General features: G+C 55.6%; 9 protein-coding genes across 9 annotated transcripts; 5 read left to right on the top strand and 4 right to left on the bottom strand.

The window, feature by feature from the left end:
• The first annotated feature begins 81 nt into the window (after nt 1-81).
• On the top strand, nt 82-1,402 carry CC84DRAFT_1162712 (uncharacterized protein). Its single transcript, XM_018178072.1, has 2 exons — nt 82-692; nt 745-1,402. Exons 1-2 carry the CDS (start codon nt 263-265, stop codon nt 915-917), a joined length of 603 nt encoding a protein of 200 aa, XP_018039245.1. The 5' UTR covers nt 82-262; the 3' UTR covers nt 918-1,402.
• A 646-nt stretch (nt 1,403-2,048) lies between these two features.
• CC84DRAFT_1174285 (uncharacterized protein) lies at nt 2,049-2,462 on the bottom strand (the record flags this gene model as incomplete). The annotated part of the gene is made up of 1 exon (XM_018180088.1): nt 2,049-2,462. The coding sequence occupies one exon, from the start codon at nt 2,460-2,462 to the stop codon at nt 2,049-2,051; it is 414 nt and encodes a 137-aa protein (XP_018039244.1).
• Nucleotides 2,463-3,939: 1,477 nt separating this feature from the next.
• CC84DRAFT_596533 (uncharacterized protein) lies at nt 3,940-9,617 on the top strand. Its single transcript, XM_018186811.1, has 4 exons — nt 3,940-4,918; nt 5,009-5,492; nt 5,541-7,440; nt 7,493-9,617. The coding sequence occupies exons 1-4, from the start codon at nt 4,051-4,053 to the stop codon at nt 9,353-9,355; spliced, it is 5,115 nt and encodes a 1,704-aa protein (XP_018039243.1). The 5' UTR covers nt 3,940-4,050; the 3' UTR covers nt 9,356-9,617.
• Nucleotides 9,618-10,491: 874 nt separating this feature from the next.
• On the top strand, nt 10,492-11,201 carry CC84DRAFT_1215339 (uncharacterized protein; the record flags this gene model as incomplete). Its single annotated transcript, XM_018182714.1, has 3 exons — nt 10,492-10,572; nt 10,636-10,764; nt 10,827-11,201. 3 exons carry the CDS (start codon nt 10,492-10,494, stop codon nt 11,199-11,201), a joined length of 585 nt encoding a protein of 194 aa, XP_018039242.1.
• Nucleotides 10,909-12,238, bottom strand: CC84DRAFT_1162708 (uncharacterized protein). The gene is made up of 2 exons (XM_018178071.1): nt 11,968-12,238; nt 10,909-11,916 (listed from the first exon to the last, which is right to left on the bottom strand). Exons 1-2 carry the CDS (start codon nt 12,103-12,105, stop codon nt 11,374-11,376), a joined length of 681 nt encoding a protein of 226 aa, XP_018039241.1. The 5' UTR covers nt 12,106-12,238; the 3' UTR covers nt 10,909-11,373.
• Nucleotides 12,239-12,543: 305 nt separating this feature from the next.
• On the top strand, nt 12,544-15,568 carry CC84DRAFT_1086282 (alanyl-tRNA synthetase-like protein; the record flags this gene model as incomplete). Its single annotated transcript, XM_018174154.1, has 3 exons — nt 12,544-12,634; nt 12,712-15,338; nt 15,389-15,568. 3 exons carry the CDS (start codon nt 12,544-12,546, stop codon nt 15,566-15,568), a joined length of 2,898 nt encoding a protein of 965 aa, XP_018039240.1.
• A 420-nt stretch (nt 15,569-15,988) lies between these two features.
• On the top strand, nt 15,989-17,368 carry CC84DRAFT_1162706 (uncharacterized protein). Its single transcript, XM_018178070.1, has 2 exons — nt 15,989-16,380; nt 16,564-17,368. Exons 1-2 carry the CDS (start codon nt 16,184-16,186, stop codon nt 16,991-16,993), a joined length of 627 nt encoding a protein of 208 aa, XP_018039239.1. The 5' UTR covers nt 15,989-16,183; the 3' UTR covers nt 16,994-17,368.
• Nucleotides 17,369-17,925: 557 nt separating this feature from the next.
• On the bottom strand, nt 17,926-19,340 carry CC84DRAFT_1240549 (kinase-like protein; the record flags this gene model as incomplete). The annotated part of the gene is made up of 1 exon (XM_018184021.1): nt 17,926-19,340. A coding segment is annotated over one exon (1,371 nt), but the record flags the coding sequence as incomplete, so codon positions are not given.
• On the bottom strand, nt 19,157-20,337 carry CC84DRAFT_593257 (uncharacterized protein). Its single transcript, XM_018186809.1, has 2 exons — nt 20,107-20,337; nt 19,157-20,028 (listed from the first exon to the last, which is right to left on the bottom strand). Exons 1-2 carry the CDS (start codon nt 20,129-20,131, stop codon nt 19,394-19,396), a joined length of 660 nt encoding a protein of 219 aa, XP_018039237.1. The 5' UTR covers nt 20,132-20,337; the 3' UTR covers nt 19,157-19,393.
• Between the last annotated feature and the right edge of the window lie 12 nt (nt 20,338-20,349).

Genomic DNA, 20,349 nt, shown 5'->3' with positions numbered 1-20,349 from the left:
CACTCAGCTAGTCCTGCCGTGGTTACCGTGTCCAAGCCATGCAAGATGAGGTCCTCCCCCCTGAGACGAGCCAATATTAAAACTGTTGCCATCGCACCAAGCGTTCCCGTTCAACATTCTCCAAACACACTCGCTTTTGTTTGATTGTTCATTAATTCGTACACTCGCTCACGCTCTAATCAATTACTAATTCGCAACGCCTTTCGACGTTTCATCTCTCAATTCAATCGCCGTTAATTTCAGCACCATCAACAAAGTCAACATGAAGTACTCCGTTGCCATTCTTGCTTTCGCCGCTGGCGTCCTCGCCTTGCCCCAGGAGTCTGCCTCCATCACTTCGGCTCCTGTCGCGTCTGCCAGCCTTACGCCGGCTGTCAGCTGTGTCCTCGACTGCACACCGGGCGATGTTACTTGCCAGGCTGCGTGCATGGGTAACGCTCGCCCCAACTCTCAGCAGGTCGTGGACACCAACAAGTGCGCTGCCGCCTGTGACCAGGGAAGCGGTTCCAAGGAGGACACTGAGGCATACGCCAAGTGCCAGCAGGATTGCTTCGCCAGCCTCTTCCCCAGCTCCCAGACCAACTTCCAGGGCGCTGCAGGTGGTGTTTCTTCCGCCGCTTCTGCTGCTGCATCTGCAGTGACCAGCGCTGTCGCTAGCGCTACCAACGCCGCTGGAAGCGCCCTCTCTTCTGGTAAGCTTATTCGGCTCAGAGCTTCACATCTTCAGCTAATCATTATGAATAGTCGCCTCCTCTGCCCGCTCTGGTGCCGAATCTGCCACCAGCTCTGGCGCTGCCACTGGATCCGAGACTGGATCTGGTGCTCAGTCCACTGCGTCCCCTGGAGCTGCTAGCGCCAACTCTGTGAAGATCGCCGGTGCTGGTCTTGCCGGTCTCTTGGCCATCTTCGCCTTGTAGAAGGTGCAATACAGCTGCAGCTGGGAGCCCAGCATCGCCAGGGGAGGGTTTGGTCCAAGACCCCATGCCGCGCGCCCAACAAGAGGACACGGTGCCGCGTCCCGCGTCCGGGGTGGAATGATGGACTGATGTCTGGGGTTAAATCAACATGCGTAACAGCCAATGAAGGAAGTATCCCTGGAATGGTGTGGGAATGTGAGCGTGTGTAGCCGTAGATACGCTCAATAGCAACGCGCATCTTCAGTTCGAATCGAGCTTCCTTGCATGATGATCACGTGCATAAGATCAGTGACCTGTTCCGTTGCGGCTTAAGAGCCTTGGCTGTTTCAAGTAGAGTACTAAAGGGGAGTCGGTCGTCAGATGCCCCAGTGCAGTGGTGAATTCGGGGGATTGCCAATGATTAACGCCGCACTGAAGATGGGTTGAAATGCGTTGGATGTTGGCAACCACTAAGCGTCCGCAAAACCCACTATCGATACTCTGTCGCTCAGAATCTTAATCGCATGTCACTGATTGTTGGGCTTCACAGTCAAGATTCCTGGCCTGGTCGTTCGTGATCTCAAGTGCGCCGATACTAAGAAAATGCTGTCCACAATGAGTGTTGCCTCCGACAGTCACACTCAACGTACAAAAGCGATTTAAAAAAAAATTGGATAGATCACTACTGCAAGAAGACGTCGAGTTTCTTATTTTCGGTTATGTGCTACTTACACCGCGGTAGCGTTGTGCGACAGTGTCACATCAAGGCAGTTGTAGCCGCAAAGGTATTCCGCGAACTAATATCACGTGTGATACTTGCGATATCGGGAAATATGTGCGATCTCGCAATGATGTCTGCGACTTGGAAAGCTCTGCCGGTGGAATCGAAGCCTGGAAAAGGCAGGTCCTGGTGTGATGCAATTCGACGCGCAATCAAGACGAAGAGACAAGTGCAATATAACCTCCAGGAAACGAACCCCTCGAGGCTCTATCGTGCGTCGGCTATTCATCGCGTTCATTTAATGTAAGGTTCAGGTACGAAACAGAAGAGTGGTTGAACGCTGTCACTGTACGCGATATACCACGGTCGGAGGAGGCTGAGCACACCGAAAGGTGTGACTGTGTGATGTCCAAGAATTGAGAACAAAGACCTTAGCCGCACCACATGATTACTTTGTGAAGATTTTCAGCGCAAGTTGTCGATACAGCGGCGTGGGTGCCTCGAACTGCAGGTGTCGTGTACCATGGGGTCGCAAAGGCTTGGCTCGAGGTCAGTTCAGCGTTGGACGTGCGTCCAAGCGAATCTACAGCGCTAAGCAGCATCAGCAAATCAAAAATGTCGATTTCTTTTGGGGCACAACATGCGAAGAACAGGCCGCCGCTCCTAGCGGCAGCGCGCAATCGTAGTGCTTCTACTTTTTCCAGCAAGACATCGACCCAAGCTGGGCTCCTTGGGAGAGCGGAGGGCCGACCCCTCGAGCCACGGCTATCCGCGCTTGGCTGGCCAGCGGCAGGGAGGAGCCGCGCTGGAAGAATCCTGCGACTTGTCGTACGCAGCCAGCGCATGTGGGATACAGCCAGAGCGCATTACACTATAGCTGCGAAATTACTGTTTAGCAGTGGAAGAAGGCTAATGAGTAAGAGCGTCGTCGAGCCCGCTGAAAACGGATGCGCCTTGACGGCGGTGCGAGGCGCAGAAATACCGAGATAATGGCAAAAGACGCATTCAAGGCGGGCGTGAGTCGTCTCAGGCTGTTACTGGAGGCAGACTCCTGCAGCTGGGGATCTCGGGTTGGGTAACCCGCCATCAGGGGAGTGGCAGTCAAAGATAGGCCTGGCCTGGCGCATGGCAAGCCGTGTCGACTGCGTGGAAAAAGCATTGCCCTCTTCCCTCACGCAAGTTCGCTTGAGATGGATGGCCATTGTGATGGTTTTGTCTGTGCCACGACGGCGACCGACACGAGGGCCTGGGTCTTTGTTCCTCAACACTGATGTTGTCTCTTGGGGACCCTTGCCACGCTAAAAGAAGCGAGACCAAGGTGGCTTAGGCCTTCCTGAACTTCACTGATTCCATTCGTACCTCGCCTCCATCCATCGCCGTTGACTGGCCGGTGCGCTTCCTCCACCCATGTTTGCTCCCGCCCTGCAGCCAGATTTCATGCTCGAGCGCTTCGTCAGAAGGCCCGGCACGCCAGGAGCACGCTTAACGTGTACGGCTGCTGTCAGCTTCCATCAGAGCAGCGCCTTACTGGGCATGTTCCATCAGGAACCATCTCGTAGTACACCAGGCGTGCACGATAGGAAGCGTGTGGATCCTGACCCATAATCCCACAGTCGTGGTCGTGAGGGTGGGCATGTTGAGGCTGTTACCGCACGCAAAGCAGTCGGCAGCGGCCGAATAACACTGGAACTTCGAATAGATGCAGAAGGGCTGTGGGTCCGAAGCCCCATCATCTCGACGTGGAACAGCGCCGTAAATGTGTGCGAGGCCGCGGCGCAGCTGGGCCGAAACCAGACGGTTGTTAGCCGATGATGGAGGTGACATGATATGATGAGATCGCCGCACCTGCAAAATCGGCCCTGGTAGCTCCTGCGCGGTGCAGCGTGCAGCGCAGCGGCTGCATGCGCCACGGGGAAGAATGGGCGGGCATGGCATTGCTGATCTGAAAGTCCCCGGACTGACGATTCGTCTTCCAGAGGACAGGGATGCTTCTGAAGAGCGCCCGGTAATCAGCAATGGTCGAATGCTTTGGCTTGGCGTGGTAGGACCGGCATGGCGGGCGATCGTCTGCGCCCGACTTCTTCTCTCCCGCGTCCCCATCTGTCGTCTACTACACTTCCTCTCACCTCCATAATCCCCTTGCACGCCCACGCTCTCCTGAACTCGGTCCCCCACTAACCTGTTCTCGCGTTCCTCCAACGGCCTTGCCATCCCGCCACTTTCCCTCCTTTGGTTATTGCCGTTTTCGAGTTCCCTCCCTCGTCAACTCGCATGTATGCACTTTTAGGGCCTTCCATGCTGCTTGATATCCGCCTCTGAGGGAGTTTTCTCACACCTGCCGCCACGACGGCTTGCGCTCCCTCGTAGAGGCGCTCTTGCCGTCTTCTCTGCGCGTCATTCTGGACCATTTACTCCTGCACCGAGCATTTCGCCATGGTCGATGCTCGGCATGGGGGAGGCGAAGTTCCATCTACGAAAGTCGACAGTCCACCCGCCGCTGACGCGCGGCGACCTGGAGACTTCAAACTCGACACTGCTGCCGGTCTCAACGCGCCAGATGATATGTCATCTTCAAAAGCGCCCAGCAAGGCATCTTCCACCAGAACGTCCACACCTGCAGCGGCATCGCTGGAGGACGGCCAACCCAATGGCTCACCAGCTCCCACCGAGCAGCCCCTGCAGTCGCAGCCCATGAGTGCTACGGCATCAAACTCGTCAAATGCCGCCACCAAGGAGTCCACGGAAGCGCCTGCTGCGCCCTATGGCACGCGCTCGCGCAACCGTCCGGAGCGCAAGTCGCGGGTCAATTACGCGGAAGACGTCGAAATGGACTTTGAAATGGCGCCCGACCCAACCAACGGCAACAGCAACGGCAACGGCTCTGAACCGCCATCGCGTGGCTCCGCGGCCACAGAGAGTGGGCAGGCGGCCGGTGCAGGTGGGAAGAAGGGTGCCGGCGCAGGCCAGGGCAATGCGTCGTGGGGCGCTTCCGGACCCAACGCCAAAGACATTCCGCCGAACGCCAACACGCCCGGAACATCAACCTTGACTGCCAGCCCGGCGACCACGCCTGCACCCCAGCCGCAGCCAAAGCGACGCAAAAACGCGGCCAGTCACGCTACGACCCCAAGTCACGCAAATGGAGCCGCGCCAAGCCAACCAGGCGCGAGGCGCGCGCAGAACGCGGTCGCGGCCGTCGCTAGCCCGCGCGAGACCAATATGCTAACTTTTGAGAATTCAGGCGCACGCCTCAAGGATGGCTGCCTCGTTGCGGACGATGGCCAAACTGTTGCAATCAATGGTAAGTGACCCTGCGTTGCCGAGTCATGTTCCGTGTTCCACGGCGCATGCCACGTCCTTTTCTCGAACCTTGTTCTGATTGGCCGTGCAGATCAAGTCTATCTCGTATGCGAGCCACCCGGCGAGCCTTACTACTTGTGCCGGGTTATGGAGTTCCTCCACGCCAACAGCGACCCCTTGCAGAAGGTCGAATCGCTCCGTGTGAACTGGTATTACCGCCCTCGGGATGTGCAGCGATACAACAATGACACACGCTTGGTGTACGCGACCATGCATTCAGACCTATGTCCCTTGACCTCACTCCGCGGAAAGTGTCAGATCTCGCATCGGAGCGAGATTGACGACCTAGATGACTATCGGAAGACGAAAGATAGCTTCTGGTACAACCAAGTCTACGACCGCTTCAGCCACCGGTGGTACGACGTAATTCCTACCTCGCAGGTCATCAACGTGCCGGACAAGGTCAAGAAGGCCTTGGACGAGCGCTGGAAATATATTTGCCTCGAGACCAGTCGCGTCAAGGAACTCACAAGCGCCGTGAAATCGTGCAAGCGCTGTGTTGGGTTCTGTGCCACGTGAGTAACACCACACATTGACACATAATAGCCACTGAACATTTCTAGCAATGACTCGGTACAATGTGCCGTCTGTCACAATACATATCATATGACTTGTGTTCGACCGCCTCTGCTCAAGAAACCCTCCCGCGGATTCGCATGGGCTTGTGGACCCTGCAGTAGGGCGCAGGAGAAGAAACTCGAAGCCAGGCGAACTCCACTATTAGGCTCTGGTAACGATGAAGGCGAAGATGAGGAGATGGTTGAGGAAGAGGAAGAGGAGGCGAATGTGGAGACCACTGCTCCCAGTCCTAACGACTCTGAGACACAGATCGACCATCATCCTGGTACCCAAGCGGAAATCGCCCTAGCAAAAATGTGGCCCATGCGCTATCTAGGTATCCACTGTCGCATCGAAGATGCGCTGCAGTACGACGACCGAGCCATATATCCACGGGCTAGTTCCCGACTAGGACCTCGCCACCAAGCTAACGTGAACGTGTGGCATGGACGACCGGTAGAGCTGGTGAAGCCAATTGAGATTAAGAAACGCTATGTCAAGGCTGCTGGCCACAAGAAGGACACAAAGCTGTCCAAAGAGACTGTTGCAGCCATCGAAGCGGATAAGGCAGAAAAAGCGAAACGACCGAAATGGGTGATGGATGAGCCGCCTGGGTATGTTCGACGTGGCGAGGACTACCCCAACAAAGATTCTAAATGCACTGCTGAGCTCACTTTCAAGATGCCACCTCTCGGTGTGCATTCTACGAGGGGCGAAGACGATGCATCTAGCATCACGCCCGAACAGGTTGAGGGTTACATGACACGTGCAAGGGGGTTCGCAAAGAGCCACGTTGGCGTTGAGCCGTTCAACACGAACTTCTTGACTAGGTGTCTCGCTCTCCTTACCAAGCATCAATACGACGTCGAAGCAGCACTCAAGGCCGTAAAGAAGATAGACAAGCGCAAAGACCTCAAAGAGCCGGAGCTGACCAAAGAGGAAGAGAAGAAGTGGAACGAAGGTGTCAGCAAGTATGGCTCGGAAATACGAAGTGTGCGCCTACATACGAGTAAGACAATGCAATATGGAGATGCTGTGCGGTACTACTACATGTGGAAGAAGACACCCAAGGGAAAGGAGATTTGGGGGTCGTATAGCAACCGCAAGGGGAAGAGCAAGAAGACCGAGGTCGATCCTCAATCCAGGCTCGTCGACGACATCGCTGATGATCAGGATGACTCCGCCTTTGACAATGAGAAAGCTGTGCAGCGGAAGCGCAATTTCCAATGCAAATTTTGCAACAATCGACATTCACGCCAATGGCGGCGAGCACCGGGTGCTTCGCCAGGGCAGACTGTAACCGCAGATGGCAGGACTAGCAAAGACAGAGCGAATGGCTATATTGTCGCATTATGCCAACGATGCGCAAACCTTTGGCGAAAGTACGCAGTCAAATGGGAGAACACGGAAGAGATTGCACGGAAGGTCGCTCAGGGAGGAGGTAAGGCTTGGAAACGACGATTCGATGAGGAGCTCCTACGTGAGGTCTACGCAGCAACAACAAACCCTGCACCAATGAATGGTCTCGTGGATTACGTCGAACCTCCGGCTGCTACGGTGCAAGCAACGATAGAGCAGCCACCGAAGAAGAAGCAGAAGACCGCTGTCGTTGGAGCTGCTGATAGTGGCACCTCTACCCCGTTATCCGAAGCGGCTTCCAAGAAGAAGGAGAAGGAAAAACCCATCGCGCCGCCAAAAGCTCCCACACCACCTCCAGTTCCGGCGCAGCCACGACTGAGGGTGTTGCCGTGCGCTGTCTGTCGACAAACCGAGGGTGCACGGCTGGAATGTGCTGCATGCCGAATGAATGTCCACAAGACCTGCTATGGAATCGAAGACGTTCGCCAAGCCAACAAATGGTATTGCGATACGTGCAAGAATGACAAGAAAGAAAGCGTTTCATATGTAAGTAGCGCTTTACTGTACGACTTGAGCGCGCGGCTGACAATAATGCTAGAACTATGAGTGCGTTCTGTGCCCTCTGCGCACGACTGAACCAGATCTCTACGAACCTCCCAAGATTTCCCATAAGAAGAAAACCGACAGAGAGCGGGAAAAGGAGCGCTTAGAGAAGGAGCTAGTAGAAAAGGCTAGGGACGAATATCGCGTCAGACAGCTGGAGAAAGGCAGGCCTGTAGTACCCCGAGAGCCGCTGAAGCGCACCGCCGACAACAATTGGGTGCACGTCTACTGCGCTCTATGGCACCCGGAAACCAAGTTCAGCAGCGCAGTCCGTCTCGACATGGTTGAAGGTATCGGCGCACCTACCTTGAGGTACGATGCGATGTGCAAGCTATGCAAGAGCAAAGACGGTGCTTGTGTCACTTGCCAGCAATGCCATGCCAATTTCCATGTTGGATGTGCGCACAACGCGGGCTATACTTTTGGCTTCGACATGACACCTGTCAAGGCCACGCGACGAGACACTGTGCCTACAGTCACGCTCAACGGGGAGACGGGTACGATGATGGCCGCGATCTGGTGCAAGGACCACACACCAAAGACCGTAGTCCATCCGATGTACGAAGAAGTGGAGGGTACTGACATGACCGCTCTCCAGCTATTTGCTAGGGAGTTCAAACAGGCTGATCTTACGCTTACGGGCACTGCACGTAAGGCTAACCTTGTCGACCAATCTACACGGGTGGTAGTGCCGCCAGTGCCAACTCCAGCACAAATCAATCGTCGAACCTCCACCGCCACGACACAAACCCCGACATCTGCTCGCGGGCGTCTTTCGAACGCTGGGCTTGTCATGAAAGAAGAAGAGCCCCCAGAACCAGCTCCGACAAAGATCAAACCAGAGCGGAGATGCGTACGATGCAAGATTGACGCAAGTCCCCGCTGGTGGAAAGTGGAAGAGACTGTACCGCCTGAGCAGAACGGGGTTCGCATTATGAACGGCCCACTAGCAGCAAATGGTGTAGAGTCAAGCTCGCGCCAACTGTCAGATCATACATCACATCCAGACCACCCTGAATCGACCAACGGTGCTATCGATCATCCTATGCCGGACGCGCCGCCTGTCGCTGTCCACGACCAGCCGGCTCGTCTTCGAGTGAAAACCGACGTTCGTAGCGCATCATCTGCCTCTTACCTTTGCCAGAAATGCCACTGGAAAAAATTGAATGCGCCAGACGAACCCGAAGAACGCGAGCGGTCGGTGTCTGTACACCCGGAAGCCGCACAGCTCCCGCTGCGGTCTCCTCCAGTGCAAGCTTTCGTGGCTCCGCCTCCACCATCTGCACTTGGAGGACCTTGGGCGCCACCACCGCAACAACCACCCCCACTATCTCACTGGCATAACGGTGGACCTCCAGGACCTCCTCCACCTCACAGCCTACATAACGGCATCGGTCATCTGCCGCCGGGATCTATGGGACATGCGCCTCCTTTCCATGCACCGTATAATCCAACTCATCAGACGAACGGCTACCCAGCGTACTCTGCACCTCCGGTTCATTCTCACATTCCTCCTGCACCTCTCCGAGGTCCATACGTGCCACCGCATCATCATAATGGACCTCCTCCATTACACTTAACAAACGGTGGAATGATGGTTAATGGTATGCATTCACCTCGAGTGCCTTACTCACCAACCCACGTACATGGTCACAACTCATCGCGCTCTACTGAGAGTCCCTACAATGCGCCGCCACAGTTACCATACCCTCCGATTCATCACGGCAGTCCTCCATCTGGTGGAGTACCAGCCTCGAGGGACGCTCCGGCAGTCACGGCACCACCGCCGCAACCACCGCTGGAGCGCGTCAATACGGGAGCTAGTGCATCTCCTTCATTGCGCAATCTCTTGCACTAGAACGTATCTTCACCGAAACTCTACCCGGTACCATAGCTAGGGAGAAACATTTCAAGAGACTGTGCAGCGAGCGAGCATGGCAGTACTTGAAGTAACATTGTGGGATCTTATGGCGTAGTGACGGTGCTTTATTTGGTGCCGTTGGACCGGATCAGAGGCGTCCGGAAAAGATACCATCACATTTGTTTGCTTGGTTCGTTTTCCACTTGCATTGCGTTGGACTGAGCGGATGTTTGACCGCTCGACTGTATGTTTAGAAACTCAGAATAGGTACACGGAATATGCCGTGTACTCCAAGGAGCCGACGCGTGTTCGATAGTTAAAACCAAGAATAGTTTGCAAAGCAGTTTATACCTCGGATAGCTGTGTTCCGTCAGATGTGGACCCGACGACAGCGAACGACAGCAGAGCATGGCGAGTAGCAAGCGCCGGAATTAGCTGAGCAGCGCCTCGGTCTGAGTACGGCCACCTATGGATATTGTATGCATCGGTGACGCGCAGTGTTTGCTCTCCGGCGGGAGGAATGCGAATGTGGATTGACGCCACACGCTGGACGTTGGAAGCCAAGCTTTGTACCCCGGCTCCTTCGTGGGGCATCATGCAAGGGTTCAAACGGTCCGCCTCCCGTGCATCATGCACGCGTTTTCCAGCCTCGCGGTATGCCAGCCAACCTCACCCCTCCAACCACCGCCACAGAGATACATATGCCGACCAACATGACACCCGTAATCACATCTGTAGATGCTTTCTGGATTGATCATGCAATACAGAACGTTTTGTGGCATCTTTGCTGAATTTTGTGAAACTCGGTGCGGTTCGCTGCGAGGGTTGCGAAACAGGACTTGTGTGAAGCCCGGAAACTGAGACGGCAACACCACCCGGGAGCCACACGCTCCCTTCGACCCCTCAGCCTCAGCCACTACTACAATCCACACTCGCCGCTGTTTGCTCGAGCTCTGTTACGCCCGCACGCTTGGCATATACGCCCGAGCATACCATACCAACCCTTGGTGGCTGCCGTTCCTCGTCTGTCTCCCTTTCTTACCTGCCCGGCTCGCCACCTCTATTACATTCTTCTGGGCTGCGCCTACGTCGTGGATTAGCATCCTATTAACTTAGGCGTACACTTTGTAATCATGGAGTTGACCAAGAGGTATTGCGTGCAGTATCTGGACGGCACGGTCGAGTGCTTCCGCGATGGGTTCTGGTATTCCGACGTGAGTCTGCCCACGCCGAGGCATTGCCGGCTGCGTATGTGTATACTAATGGGTGCCGCGCAGACGGGTATAATAGTAAAGTGGGCGATCCTCGCGAGTTTCTTCCTCTTCTTCATGGCGTGGTTCCTCGGCGGGTATCTGCATGCGAAGGCGCGGCTGAGGAAGGGAAAGCCGCTGCTCGCATACCACCGCGTACGTCCTTGGGCTCTCGTCCATCCCTCTGGCTTGTGGGCCATTGCTAACGCGAGACGAAGTGGCTCGTATCCTACCAGGACCGCAAGCGCTACGGCCAGACGACGCAGAACCGCTACGAGTACTACGCCCAGCCGCCCTACCCACAGCAGCAGCAGCAGCAGCAACAGCAGGCCTACGGACCCCGTCCAGATGGCACGTGGCCCGAGCCGCCACCCATGTACAACGGCGATGCGCCCCCGGGATACGTGCCGCCCCCGGGTGCGTCTAAGATGGATCCCAATCAGGCGCCGGGCAACGTCGAGATGGGGCAGTATCCGCCGCCGCCGCCGATGGGCGCGCAGCAGACGGGTGGGCAGAGCGGCTTCCAGCAGGAGATGCCGCCGCGGCCAGCGCAGGCGAGGCTGGCGGGGTTGTTGGGCAGATTCAGGAAGTAAGAGGGTAATTTATTTGGGATATGCGAGGGTTTGGATGGAAGGGCTTGCGTGACTGGATCACTGCATTATGAGCGATGTTACTAGTAGATACAATATCAATACCCAGTTCAGATTCTTTGAAGGCGTGTTCGCTCGATTTTATGGAAAGAATGCATTACGCCATAGCTAGATCCTAGTCGATGTCCATGGCATCCGAATCAAAAGACGGTGGGGGTATCTCTGTCGCGCTTGTTGCCGCTGGGGCTGTTGCCGGCTCCACGGTGCCGCTCCTGCTCGTCTGCCTCTCTCTTATCCTCCCACGCGCCTCCACAATGGCCTTGCGCACGCTGTCCTGCGCCTCGGGCACCGTCAGGCTGCTGGGCACGTTGTACAGGATCAGCTGGTTGTCCTTGGTGGGCTTCGGCTCGGGGCCCGTCAACACATGCTTGGGTATCTTGGCGAGGTGCTTCTCGATGTCCTGCAGGAAGATGGGGTTGTCTTCGTCGGACTCTATGTCGGACAGCTCGGCGTCCAGGTCGGCGATGTAGACACGGTGCGGCGTGTCCTCGACCTGCATGCAGTCGTCTGGTGGAGGCGGCCGCGGCCGCTTCGTCTCTGTCTTGGGCGCGGCGGGGACCGGGACTGGTTCTGCGGCTTGTCTCGCGCGTTGGCCTGGGGTCAGGGCGGCGTCAGACGACGATGCGACGGGGAGGTACAGGCGCGTGCCATTGTCTGGGCGGGGGTCAGCGAGGAAGGGCAGGACAGAACGGAACGGGGGCATACCGAGATTCAGCAGGTCGAAGCGCTTGCTCAGGCGCTGCTCCGACTCGAGCTGGCCGTCGGCGGCGCGCTTCTTGCCGTGCAGGCGACGCGGCTGGGTTGGGGGCGTGTCTGGGTCTTGGCCGGGAGCTACCACCTCCGCCATGCATCCGACATCCACAGATAGATTTTTTTTCTCTGGCCGATGCTAAGCGCGCAAGCGTGTGGGCGACTGCGACTGCTTCCTGGGATTGCGATAGCGGGCGGTGGCAACATTGATGATATAGGGCCGGCCAATCGACGAAGTTTCTGGAAGCTTGGGGGACGCCGCGTGGGAAGGGCCCAAGAGCGCGTTGCTGTGGCGGGGCACCGCTGCACCTAACCGTGGTGAATGCAGCGCCTGCACAGGGCCCCTCTGAGTCACGGGCGCAGGCTCGCAGCGATAGCGACCGCGGCCCACGCCTGCACCCCGCGAAGCACCACGACGCTGCCTCTGCTCCGACCACGCCCGTCGCCTGCAGCAGCTCCCACTCTGTGCGCGCCGTCCCGCCCAGCCCTGCTGCCCCTCCTTCACGCCCGCCGCCTGCACACCTCACGCACCACCATGGCGCAGAACGACACCACGTCCGAGTGGGGGGCTGTCCGCGTGCGGACCACCTTCCTCGACTACTTCAAGGAGCGCGGCCATGCCTTTGGTGAGTCCTCCCCGTCCAGCCGCCCCCCCAATTCGCCCCGCCATGGCTTTTCGCAGAGCAGCAATTGACAAACCCAGTGCCCTCCTCCTCGGTCGTGCCCCTCTCCGACCCGACCCTCCTCTTCGCCAATGCCGGCATGAACCAGTACAAGGCCATCTTCCAAGGCACCGTCGACCCCGCCTCCGACTTCGCCCAGCTCAAGCGCGCCGCAAACTCGCAAAAGTGCATCCGTGCCGGTGGCAAGCACAACGATCTCGACGATGTCGGCAAGGACAGCTACCACCACACCTTCTTCGAGATGCTGGGCAACTGGAGCTTTGGCGACTACTTCAAGACCGAGGCCATTGGCTTCAGCTGGGAGCTGCTCACAAAGGTCTATGGCGTCGACCCCAAGCGGCTGTACGTGACGTACTTTGAGGGAACCGACGACCTGGAGCCGGATCTCGAGGCCAAGGAGCTGTGGAAGAGCGTCGGCGTGCCCGAGGACCACATTCTGCCTGGCAACATGAAGGACAACTTCTGGGAGATGGGCGACCAGGGTCCTTGCGGGCCTTGCTCAGAACTCCACTATGATCTGAGGGAGCCGGAAAACGGTGTCTACAGGAACGCTGCGTCGCTGGTCAACGCGGACGACCCCGAGGTCATCGAGATCTGGAACAACGTCTTCATGCAGTACAACCGCGAGCCGGACCGGTCGTTACGGCCACTGCCCCACAAGCACATCGATACCGGTATGGGCTTCGAGCGATTGGTGTCGGTGCTGCAGAAGACGAAGTCAAATTATGACACCGATGTTTTCAGTCCGTTGTTCAAGAAGATTCAGGAAATCACAGGTGCGCGAGAATACAAGGGCAAGTTTGGCGAGGAAGACTCGGACGGCGTTGATACCGCCTACCGCGTTGTTGCCGACCACGTCCGTATGATGTCGTTCTCCATTGCTGACGGAGGTGTACCGAACAATGTTGGGCGTGGCTACGTTGTGCGCCGTGTCCTGCGACGAGGAGCGCGCTACGCTCGCAAGTACTTTGAGGCTGAAATCGGCAGCTTCTTCTCGAAGATCGTACCGACGCTTGTGGAGCAGATGGGCGAAATGTTCCCCGAGCTGAAGAAAAAGGAGGCTGATATCAAGGAGATTTTAGACGAGGAAGAGAAGAGCTTTGCCAAGTCTCTCGACCGAGGCGAGGTTATGTTCGAGAAGTACGCACAGAAGGCCAAGGCCAAGGGCTCGAATGATCTTCCCGGTGACGATGTCTGGCGGTTATACGATACCTATGGTTTCCCTGTCGATCTGACCAAGATTATGGCCGAAGAGCGAGGCCTCCACATCAACGACAAGGAAGTCGAAGAGGCGCAAGACAAGGCCCGCGAGGCTAGCAAAGGCGATAAGAAGGCTACCGCTGCGCTGGTCAAGTTCGACGTACACGACCTCAGCGCTCTCGACAGCATGGACGATGTGCCCAAGACGGACGATTCGCCCAAGTTCGGTCGCGAGAACATCACGTCTGTCATCAAGGCTATATACCACAACAAGAAGTTCCTAAAGAGCACAAAGGAAGTTCCTGAAGGCGAACAATTTGGTGTTTTACTTGATAAGACAAACTTCTACGCTGAGCAGGGAGGTCAAGAGTATGATACCGGTAAACTGCTCGTCGATGGTGAGGCCGAGATCAGCATCGAGAACGTCCAGGTCTATGCTGGCTACGTGCTACATACCGGATTCCTCAAGTACGGCGAGCTGAACGTAGGGAGCGAGGTCATTGCAGAATACGATGAGCTCCGCCGCCACCCAATCCGGAGCAACCACACCGGAACGCACGTTCTCAATTACGGTCTCAAGGAAGTCCTCGGCGACGATGTCGACCAAAAGGGCTCGCTTGTTGCGCCCGAGAAGCTACGCTTTGACTTCTCGCACAAGGCTGCTGTTTCGGACGCCGAGCTTGCTAAGATCGAAAAGGTCTGCACCGAGTACATTCGCCAGAACTCAGAGGTCTACGCCAAGGATGTGCCTCTGTCCATCGCGCGCGAAATTCGTGGCGTGCGTGCTGTCTTCGGAGAGACATATCCGGACCCTGTGCGCGTTGTGTCGGTCGGTGTTCCCATCGAGGACCTCGTCGCAGACGTCAAGAACGAACAGTGGGAGAAGGTCTCCGTTGAGTTCTGTGGTGGTACACACGTCAAGCAGACGGGCGAGATCAAGGAACTCGTTATCCTCGAGGAATCTGGCATCGCCAAGGGTATCCGCCGCATTGTCGCCGTGACAGGGCAAGAAGCCTACGATGTCCAACGACAGGCTTCCGACTTCGAGGGAGAACTCAGCCGTCTCGAAAAACTCGATTTCAGTTCCGAGAAGGAGGCAAAGGCCAAGTCGATGCAGACTGAGCTCAACCAGCTCGTCATCTCGGCACTCTCAAAGAGCCAGTTCCGCGAGCGGTTCGCGAAGATCCAGAAGAGCATTTTGGACGAGCAGAAGGCGTTTGCGAAGAAGGACAACAAGCGCGTGTTGGATGTTGTAACGAACTACTTCAACAACAACAAGGATGCAAAGTTCTTGGTGCAAAAGGTCGACTGGTCGAGCAACGTTGCGAAGGCTATCAGCGAGACGATCAAGAACGTGTCGGGCCCGAAGAGTGCGCTCAAGGACAAGAGCGTCTATCTGTTCAGTGCGGGTGACGGGAAGGTGGCGCACGGATGCTATGTCTCTGAGGTATGTCTTTTGTGATTGCGGAAATGAAGATGGATGCTAATGTGGCGCAGTACTTTAAGGAGCAAGGTGCCGACGGACCTAAGTGGGCCAGCTCAGTCACTCCTGTTATCGGAGGAAAGACGGGTGGTAAGCCTGGTGCGCCTACTGCGATCGGCAACGGCACGAATGCAGAGAAAGTAGACGATGGCGTAGAGGAGGCTAGGAAGTTCATTGAGAATTTCAAGCTGTAAAAAGAGAAGTAGGAGCGTGGATCCCCTGGGGAGATACGGGAATATGTATGAATAGAATAGGATCAGGATTCGAAGTCAACTTTGTTCTCACACTTGTCGTCGTATGTCCTGCGGTAGGTCCCTGGCGCTGAGAACTGGCAACAAGGTGCTTTGGTGAGTTGACGTTCAAGCTCATTGAAACTTTCAAAACGTGCGACTTCATTCTAGAGTATCCGCATTGACTCTGCCTTCAACAGCGCACTGATCGCCGGTCTCACATCCCGAGTCCCCACTGCGTCATTCGAACGCTTCTTCAAATCCTTCGATCCCGAACACGCAAATGTTCAAATATGGCGATGTGGCGATTGCCGAAGCAGCACTAGCCTCTACACGCACTCGCAACTACAGACAAGGATTCGCATCCTGCACACCGCCTCCAGGCCCCTCCCCAAACCCAGAAAAGTATATTAATCTGCATACAGCACATGGCGAAACAGGCATCGCATGCCAGATCGCGGCGCTGCTCTCACCCCACGGACTCCGCCCCGCCCATCTCCTGCCCGAAAGTTCGTGTACATAAAGCAGTGACTGGCGAGTCGAACGACACCAGAGCATCACCCCGCACTCCACTGAAGAATGGGCTCCGAACAGACTGAGAACGAGAGTGCGCCCGGGGCCCGCTTCCCCGTCGTGGCCCCCTCCGCCTTGTCCGCAGACCAAAAGCCTGTCCATGATCACATCACCGAAGTCTCGAAATTTGTGTTCGGCGCGCATCCGCCTTTCGAGTGGACCGACAAAGAGGGCGGCCTCATCGGGCCCTATTCTGTGATCCTGTAAGTTCTACGCATTGTGCTGCCCTGCCCATAACGATCCCCCCACAATCGAGCTTTCTTGGGATCCCCATCGCACGTGCACGAGCGCACCACGCACTCTCCTTCCCTCCCCTCGTCATCTACCACACACATGTGTTCGCTCCGTGGCAGCTAGACACGCCTGCTAAGCCCCCCTCCCTCCAGCTACACGCCCTCGACCGGCACCGGCTTCTTCGACCACGCCATCAAACTCGGCACCGACAGCCGCCTCCCGATCCGCGTCAAGGAACTCGTCATCCTCGCCGTCGGCGGTCACTTCGATGCCGCCTACGAGAACTACGCGCACGCGCGCCTCGCCAAGCTCATCGGCCTGCGCATCGACCAGATCGCGGATGCGCTCGCGGGCCGCGAAGCAAAGGACTTGGGCGCCGGCGAGGTGGCGGCGTTTCGGCTGGCGCTGGCCATGGTCAGCGGGAGGGGGCCTGTGAGTGAGGAGGTGTGGAAGGGGGTGCAGGAGAGCTTTTCAAGGGAGGAGAGTGCCGCGTTGGTGTGTTTGATTAGTAGTTATGCGTATATTGCGATGACATTGAATGCGGCTGGGGCGCCGGCGCCGGGGCCGGTGATGCCGGAGTGAGGATGGAGGAGCGAGTGGAGTAGTTGGGAAGAGGTAGTTGATACTCGAGAGACTGTCGGTGATGGCCATCGCTGTGCTGACTCAGTTGAACCGCAGGTGTACTTGGTACTTGTTTGTGGAGGGCTTAGACGGCTATTCATCGGTTTTGAGGTAGTCACGGTGGCTGGAACATGCAGCAGTGTACTGTGTCGTGCCCATGCCGTGCGTAGATGTCAATTCTGATATCGCCGTTCTCTGTGCCGATGTTCCTAGCTCCAATAGGCAAAGACCTGTATCACGGTACCATCGAAAGGGGTAATGGGCCTAGTCCAAAGGTTTACCGGTACGATGCATGGTCTCCAGGTCTGTTTGCTTACTTGGGCACTCCCCTTCTCCCCTTAGTTTCAGAATCGAATATGTCATTCTAACACGTGTGTCTTTTCCATGAGGATATTTTACTGTGACCCCTTTCGCCTTCTGCCACGTTCTACCTACTTACATGGTCGAGCTGGTAAATCGCACGTACTGTCCTTAACAGGCGACTATGCTGTATTCGTTATGCATGCTGCAATTTGACATTATGAAGACCAGTAATTCTGTTGCGAAACAATTTCCTCCAGAACCTAGAATACCATCGATACCTAACCAGCGTAAACCCGGCGCAATGCCTGTAGCCCTTGTACAACCCTCTGATACATTGCCCTCTCTACGAAACTGCATTCCGGATATCTGTGGACAATCGCAGTGTCCAAAGAAGCACCGTTTTCCACCACCAAATGCGCCATCTCCGGCGGTCCCAGCTCGACAGCCAACTGCATCGCTCTCCCACACACGAAATAGATGTTCTGATCGTAAAGGTGAGATTCGAGGGCATGATACTCCGCATCGATGTCTGCCCCACGTGCAATGAGCCGCCGTGCAATCTCCACGTTCCCATGCCGAACAGCCTGCACAAGCGGCGGCGTAAAACCCACGCCCCTATCGAAGAGTTGCCCTTCTATCTCAACATGAGGCCTTTCGTTCGGGGGATATCGGCATTACGGAAGTTGCACTGCACATCTGCGTCGAGGAGGATGTCGATGATCTCGATGTTTTGCTTTTCCACGGCAAGAGCTAGGGCTTGAGTGGCCGCTCTAGGATCCGGGCTCGCTTCGCTGCGATCCAGGAATGCCTGGACGAGATGGGATTTGTCCCACATGACAGCCCATTGAAGGGGTGTGCAGTACAGGCCCTTGTGTCCAAAAGCAATGTTTAGGTCGACTGTGTAATCTAAAAGTTGCAGGGTTGCGCAGTCGTAGCCGTTGATCATGGCAGCCTCGAGCGCGGCGAGCATCTGGTATCGATTCGGCGAGGGTGTAGTATTGGCGTGCGAGAGTATTTCCTCTCCATCACTAGGGCGGTGATCTTCCCGTCGAAAAGGAATCAGACTCTCCTCTTCGGTCAGCCGATTGTGGAAGCGAAATTCCAGTGCTGTGCTATCCCACACAAGCTGCCAGTCATCGTTGCGCGAGACGGTGAGAGCGGAAGCTTTCGAACAAGATAGTGCAGACGTTATTTCAACCGGGATTTCAAATTGTGGTTTTTTACCCTTATACGACCATCCAGCAAACTGTCTCCGCATTGCTTCATAGTACGACAGGGGCAGTTCATAAGGATAATCCACCCCATAATGCTTGTAACAGCTCGTATCATCATTAGGGACTAAAGTGGGCGTATAGCCCCGTTGCAGCACTTTATGCCAATTAATACTGCTAAAGAAGGCCTGTGCTTTAGTCTCTGCAACTCCACCTGCTCCGAGCCGCTGCTTAGGCTTGGGTTCCAAAAGCTGCACCAAAAGCTCTCGAGCCGAGGGACTCAAAGATTCAGGAAGAGTGATGTAATGATCTAGGATCCTCGTCCGTATTGTCTCGGGGTCATCGCTGTAGAACGGGGGCATCCCCGTAAGCATTTCATACAAGAGGACCCCTAGTGTCCAACAGTTGGCGATCTTGTATCCGTCTTTGTCGCGACAGACGGTTTGCGTGCTGTTGTTTTCCTCGATAAGTGATTCCGGAGGAGGATATTCTAGTCGCCGTGCACTGGTTTCTTCATCCTCGTCAGATCGAAGAAAAAAGCCAAAGTTGCACAAAGTAACATGCCCTTGGAGATCTAATAAGATGTCTCCAGACCTCAGCCAGAAGGCAGTATCCAGAGTATCGTGTAGATATTCCAACCCACTGATGATCTCTGCGACGTATATTCGGCCTGCGTCTTCTTCAAAGTGTCCGACCCTTTGGAGATGATGGAAAAGGTGCCCGCCACTGATACAAGGTGCGTACAGTTGCAGCTTACCGGGTAGCTGGCAAGTGAATGAAAGCGGCGCAATAAACTGATGGCTAAAGTTGTATGCTTCCTTAGTGAGACTACAGTGCTTCGCCGGACTTAGTTTTCCATTGCCCAGGTTGGTCGAAGTGTTTTATCACCACATTCCTCCCATACTCGCAGGACCGTCCGAGAGGAATTTAGTATTTCGAAATCAGATATCTCCAGGCCGAGTGTCTTGTCTTCAGCACACGGCAAATACTCTATATTGACTTGAATCTGGTCGGTGCCATGTTGGACATTGAACCATGGCGAACCAGAATTGGTCGCGCCATCAAATAGAGTGATTGTAGCTGTACCAAGAAATATATGCTGGCTCCTACAAGCCGATCTGATATCCCCCAGAAAGATGAATATCGTCAATTCAGCGGCTCGTGTAACCTTCAAGCTGAATGTTGCACCCTTGCCGACACCCCACCGAGGTTTATTCGTGGCCCTTCCGAACGAATTGATAAAGACTTGCGCTTTGTCATATTCTAAGAGAGCGTAGTGGCTGTAGAAAGGACGATGACCGTCCGTTAAACCAGAGGTCAAGGAACTGTCGGACAAATTTTGAGGTTCCTCCTTGAAGTCCGCACCTTGGTAGAGAGTTATATTCAGGATGCCTCGTGGGTCCAATGTGTGTTTAATCGGCGGGCCCTTAATGGTAGGGGTCGTTGAATCACTTGATGGTGCATTGGACTGCATTTTAAATTCTGCGCAAAGGCGTCAGGTTCGTGGAGATGATCACGTTGGCGAAGCTTTGGGAAAGCTAAGACGAACTTTGGACATACTCTTACTCAATTTCCACCCCGTCATATTTTCGCAAGTACACAATTCAACACGAAAGTGCTGCCTTGTCCTCCGCTGACAACTAAGAATATAGCCTATCCACGCACATTTATAAAGGGAAGAGTCTGTTAGCTATCCGGTGAGGATCCAGACAGTATGATGGACGAATATGCGAACCTCGTCCCAAGTTGTTAGGTGTAGGAAGCGCGATTAAGCGTGGCAAGGCGCGTGGGACGAGACGCCTG

This window comes from Paraphaeosphaeria sporulosa (genome assembly GCF_001642045.1).
Source record: "Paraphaeosphaeria sporulosa strain AP3s5-JAC2a unplaced genomic scaffold CC84scaffold_3, whole genome shotgun sequence".
Lineage (NCBI taxonomy): Eukaryota > Fungi > Ascomycota > Dothideomycetes > Pleosporales > Didymosphaeriaceae > Paraphaeosphaeria > Paraphaeosphaeria sporulosa.
Note: the sequence above shows the minus strand (reverse complement) of the source record. Positions and strands in the feature narration are given on the sequence as shown.

What these genes read in the sequence shown, in the direction of transcription:
- CC84DRAFT_1162712 (XM_018178072.1), top strand. Translation starts at nt 263, where the DNA reads ATGAAGTACTCCGTTGCCATTCTTGCTTTCGCCGCTGGCGTCCTCGCC. An exon ending in TGGAAGCGCCCTCTCTTCTG is followed by an intron (nt 693 to 744) that starts GTAAGCTTATTC and finishes CATTATGAATAG; the next exon opens with TCGCCTCCTCTGCCCGCTCT.
- CC84DRAFT_596533 (XM_018186811.1), top strand. Translation starts at nt 4,051, where the DNA reads ATGGTCGATGCTCGGCATGGGGGAGGCGAAGTTCCATCTACGAAAGTC. An exon ending in TGTGTTGGGTTCTGTGCCAC is followed by an intron (nt 5,493 to 5,540) that starts GTGAGTAACACC and finishes GAACATTTCTAG; the next exon opens with CAATGACTCGGTACAATGTG. An exon ending in AGAAAGAAAGCGTTTCATAT is followed by an intron (nt 7,441 to 7,492) that starts GTAAGTAGCGCT and finishes CAATAATGCTAG; the next exon opens with AACTATGAGTGCGTTCTGTG.
- CC84DRAFT_1162708 (XM_018178071.1), bottom strand. Translation starts at nt 12,105, where the DNA reads ATGGCGGAGGTGGTAGCTCCCGGCCAAGACCCAGACACGCCCCCAACC. An exon ending in AGCGCTTCGACCTGCTGAAT is followed by an intron (nt 11,917 to 11,967) that starts CTCGGTATGCCC and finishes GCTGACCCCCGC; the next exon opens with CCAGACAATGGCACGCGCCT.
- CC84DRAFT_593257 (XM_018186809.1), bottom strand. Translation starts at nt 20,131, where the DNA reads ATGACGGGGTGGAAATTGAGTAAGA. An exon ending in GGGGTGGAAATTGAGTAAGA is followed by an intron (nt 20,029 to 20,106) that starts GTATGTCCAAAG and finishes GCCTTTGCGCAG; the next exon opens with AATTTAAAATGCAGTCCAAT.
- CC84DRAFT_1162706 (XM_018178070.1), top strand. Translation starts at nt 16,184, where the DNA reads ATGGGCTCCGAACAGACTGAGAACGAGAGTGCGCCCGGGGCCCGCTTC. An exon ending in GGGCCCTATTCTGTGATCCT is followed by an intron (nt 16,381 to 16,563) that starts GTAAGTTCTACG and finishes CCCTCCCTCCAG; the next exon opens with CTACACGCCCTCGACCGGCA.